The 4,163-nt window shown below is 34.8% G+C and overlaps 1 protein-coding gene across 1 annotated transcript; it reads left to right on the top strand.

Moving 5' to 3' along the window:
- The first annotated feature begins 1,522 nt into the window (after nucleotides 1-1,522).
- Nucleotides 1,523-3,125, top strand: LOC145738191 (uncharacterized). The gene is made up of 5 exons (XM_081993049.1): nucleotides 1,523-1,722; nucleotides 2,002-2,196; nucleotides 2,259-2,318; nucleotides 2,390-2,479; nucleotides 2,545-3,125. The coding sequence occupies exons 1-5, from the start codon at nucleotides 1,658-1,660 to the stop codon at nucleotides 2,684-2,686; spliced, it is 552 nt and encodes a 183-aa protein (XP_081849175.1). The 5' UTR covers nucleotides 1,523-1,657; the 3' UTR covers nucleotides 2,687-3,125.
- Nucleotides 3,126-4,163: the final 1,038 nt, after the last annotated feature.

Here is a 4,163-nt window from a genome sequence, read left to right on the forward strand (position 1 = left end):
TTGAGTTTAAACCACCACGTGAGTATTCAGTCAGTTTTAAATTTACTTAAAAGGGAAAAGATTCGGCCTTATAAGAACTAGTAGAAGATGACTTTTATAGACGATCAGAATTTTGCGAAGTCTTAATGGAAAAGTGCAATGTTGATCCTAATTTCGTCTATAACATTATTTTTTCGGATGAAGCTACTTTTATGCTTAACGGCACCGTCAATAGGCATAATTGTAGATATTGGTCCCAGATTAATCCTCGATGGATGGAAGAAGTAAAGACTCAAAAACCCCAAAAAGTTAATGTTTGGGCCGGTATTGTAGGCCATAACTTTATCGAACCATTTTTCATTAATGGAAATCTTACGTTTGAAGTGTATTTAAATTTGTTGGTCGAGAATGTTATTCCACAATTAGAAGTTCTTTATCCAGATCGCCAGAACATTTGGTTTCAACAGGATGGTGCTCCCGCGCATTTTGGGCTAATCGTGCGCAATTTCCTAAATGAAACATTTCCAAATCAGTGGATCGGAAGGAGAGGCGAAATTGAGTGGCCCGCTAGATCTCCAGACCTCACTCCTTTGGACTTTTATTTGTGGGGTTATTTAAAGGATAAGGTGTATGAAAATAAGCCAGAAAACATTGAAGATTTAAAAGCAAAAATTGTAAATGAAATGCGCCACATTCCGCGAATTACGTTTGATAATGTTTTTTTTACGGGAATTCAGAGATAGACTCGGCTATTGCCTAGCTCAAAATGGCAGACATTTTGAACATCTTATAAAGTAGTTTGTGTTTTATTTCTAATGTTGGGCTAGTTTTAATTAATTTACTTAACGTTTAAGTGTTTTCATAATTTCCTCAAATAAAATTGACTAATACTAAGAATAAAGTAGCAATACTGTAGATCGTTGAATTGGACTTTATGAGTACTCTTAAAATCTGAAGTAATATACAATGTGTTAGGTTTGAATTAAGAAAGTTGGTATACTTTGTGACTGACCCTGTATACTTGCGAACCTCATTTCACCCTCACGTCATGCGCTGTTATTTACTATAACAAGACGCAAATTTTGAGAAAAATAAAATCAGCAGTTTTCGAGATATTTGCAATATTCCAGACTTTTTAGACACCCTGTATACTAACGTATATAGACCTGCCCCTATTCTATCAAAGTTTGTGCCAAGATGAAATGTCACAATATAAACGGCATTTAGCACATCTTTTACCCCACCAAAATTTGAGCCAATTATGTAGGCAATGTTGCACGCTTGTGCAACTACGCTGACAAGTAATACACAGTTATAAGAGACGAAAAGAAAGACGAAATTAGTCTATGGCGAAAGTCTTACTGTAAAAAACTTTAGTGTGTATTTTTTCAACACATTTGTTCTGCATATTAATATATACGAGTATTTTAAAATTTACATTGTAAATATGATTTGGCCTCATAAACTGCGAAAACGTTGTAAGAAACGTGGCAACGTCGCAGAACACGACTATACAAAGCTGACCAATGGGGAAGCTCCTAGCTGGTGGTAGTATTTCTAGTAAATTGCGGCCATGTTGAAAGTGTTTTGTTGTGATTTGAATTTTGATGGTGTGTCCACGTGTTTCTAAATAGTTTGTGAGATTTTTCAGTAAAAAAGTGTAATCTGTGCTATAATCATGTCGCATCAGTGCTTTGTGTGTAAAAAAACTCGATTTTTGAACCCAGATTTAAGTTTCCACAGGTAAGTTTATATTCCCTCCATTATGTAAATGTATACGCAAGCATGGGCGTAGGGTAGGGCAGGGCTCAAGTAAATTAAATTAATTAAACCTTCTGATCTAGATCTGCTTTATTAATTTATATTTGAGAAAACTACTTCAAAAACTAAAACAATTTTAATTGATGCACAACTCGATTATTAAGTTGGCAGCAAATTATAGGAGGAAATTCTGAAAACAGCATATTGATTTTCAACTAATGTATGTAATAAGTATAGAAAAGTAAATTGTCTATTTTTTAGGTTCCCAGTTAATGTTGAAAGGAGGAACATATGGTTTTCAATTTTGGCAATTGATGTTAATGCACCAATGCCAAAGAATCCGCTGATATGTTCGAATAATTTTAAGCAGTCTAGTTTTTGCTACAAGAGTGATGGAAAAAAATATTTGGTACAAGATGCTGTACCAGTTGATGTCAATATTACATTTCTCTCGAGGTATTTAAACTGTAATATTTCATTATTTTTGCGTATTTAATTTCCCATTTTACTTATTTTAGTTCATCTGATAGTCATGATATCAGTGTGGATAAGTCTGACACTCTAAGTGAAATTGAAAGGTGGGTTGTTAAGTTATATTATATAGGGTGTTCAGTTTCAGGACTTTAATTTATTAATTTATTTAATTTAGTCTTCCATTGGATATGGAGCATGAAGAGCCCCTTGCAATGCCACTTACAAAAAATGTTAATAGCCTATCAGAGAATCTTGAAGATCAAAGGTACATGCTGGTTGCTCTTCTTTACTTTTTACAGAAATTTTACAGTTTTTCTCTGTGTATTTTAGAGATGCATTATTTGCCAAACTACAAGAACCAGGCCCTTCCACTCTCCAGTCTTCATCTTCAACTACTACTACTACTTCGACAAAGCATATATTAAAATTGGTGAAGAGAAGAACATCTCCTAGAGCTTCTGGAAAAAGGTAAGAATGTTATTATTGTTAGGCTTGTTAAATTACAGTAAGTTATATTTTGAAGTATATTGAAAGGAATTTCAAAATTGTTCGTAAATTTGAGAGTAAAGAAGTGATTTACATTATAAATGATCAGGTGAAATTATTATTTTATATATTATAATTTTTTTTTTTATAGGAAAACATACCCTGGAGATTTGTCTAGTGATGACTTTGCCACTCCCAGGAAGAGAAGAAGAAACCTCCAACAATTTCAAACTAAGATTAAGCAGAAAAACAAAAAATCTTTACAAAACCATGTAAGGTATTTTAAAAAACGGGTCAAAAGTTTGAAAGTTCTTTTGGATTATTTTCGAAAAAATTTATCTGTCAGAAAATGCTGCTTCAATTATTAAGGTATTTCCCTATAATTAACCAACACTAGTTAGTTTATAGCATATTATTGTTTTTTAGGCTTCACTTCATGGACCTGCTGCACATATTTTTGAGAGAATGTTAAAAGGACCATCCACTCAAAAATATGAACCTGAGCTTAGAGCTTTTGCTTTAAGCTTGGCATTTTTTTCGCCTAGAGCTTATGAGCTAGTGAGGCGCACGTTTAATAACTCCCTTCCTCATTTAAGAACCATTTCCAAGTGGTATACATCAGTTGATGGTAGTCCTGGGTTCACTCATGAGGCATTAGTTGCAGAGCAAGTCGTCAAAAACTGGAGAAACTTTATTATGTAATTTGGTCATGGACGAAATGGCAATTAGGAAGAGAATTGAATGGGATGGTTCGCGCTTTACGGGATTCATTGATGTTGGTGGTCATATTGACTCTGTTGCCCTCGAACAAAACTACCCGTTTTGCCCTTGGAGTTGTCTCTTGCACTCTGGATCGGGAAAAAATATAACACCCTTTACTCGAATTCAACTTTATTCGGTGTTAGAACTAAACTTTAGATTGGGATTAAAACCCTAAAAGATATCAAGAACATGTGCCTATTTTTTTACTTAACGCCAATAATCTCCCTTTTTTAGGTTATAGTTACACGTTGACATTACTTTTCAAAACAAAATTTTTCAGCTAACAGTTGACAGTTGAAACTAGAAAATGTACATAGATACAACATTCTCCCACCTGAGTCACTTAAAAAGTACAATCAAGTGACTCACAAATCAAATTTAAATTTACAAGTATTTTTTGGGCATCTTAGACACACGCCCGCTTCTAGTCATCTTCTGCATCACTGGAGCCGGTCTAGGGATCAGAACTTCTTGTTCTGGATCAGCCTCATCTGTACCATTCTTTTTGGAGGTGGTTTTCACGACTTGAGGAACACATTCGGACGAACTTGGTTCACATACCTTAACCTGCTGCACACATTCCAAAGGGTAAAGTCTCTGAATCGGCCGCATAAAGGTTCCTCGGTTAGTAGACACTTTGACCACACGTACTTGTCCGTCTTTGCCAGGCATCAGCTCACAAATCCGTCCCATAGTCCAAT

This window comes from Ips typographus, linkage group LG15 (genome assembly GCF_016097725.1).
Source record: "Ips typographus isolate SLU linkage group LG15, UJ_Ityp_2.0, whole genome shotgun sequence".
Taxonomy (NCBI): domain Eukaryota; kingdom Metazoa; phylum Arthropoda; class Insecta; order Coleoptera; family Curculionidae; genus Ips; species Ips typographus.

Coding starts and splice junctions, on each gene's coding strand:
- LOC145738191 (XM_081993049.1), top strand. CDS start 1,658: ATGTCGCATCAGTGCTTTGTGTGTAAAAAAACTCGATTTTTGAACCCA. Junction 1,723..2,001: donor CCAGATTTAAGTTTCCACAG/GTAAGTTTATAT, acceptor TCTATTTTTTAG/GTTCCCAGTTAATGTTGAAA. Junction 2,480..2,544: donor GAGAATCTTGAAGATCAAAG/GTACATGCTGGT, acceptor TGTGTATTTTAG/AGATGCATTATTTGCCAAAC.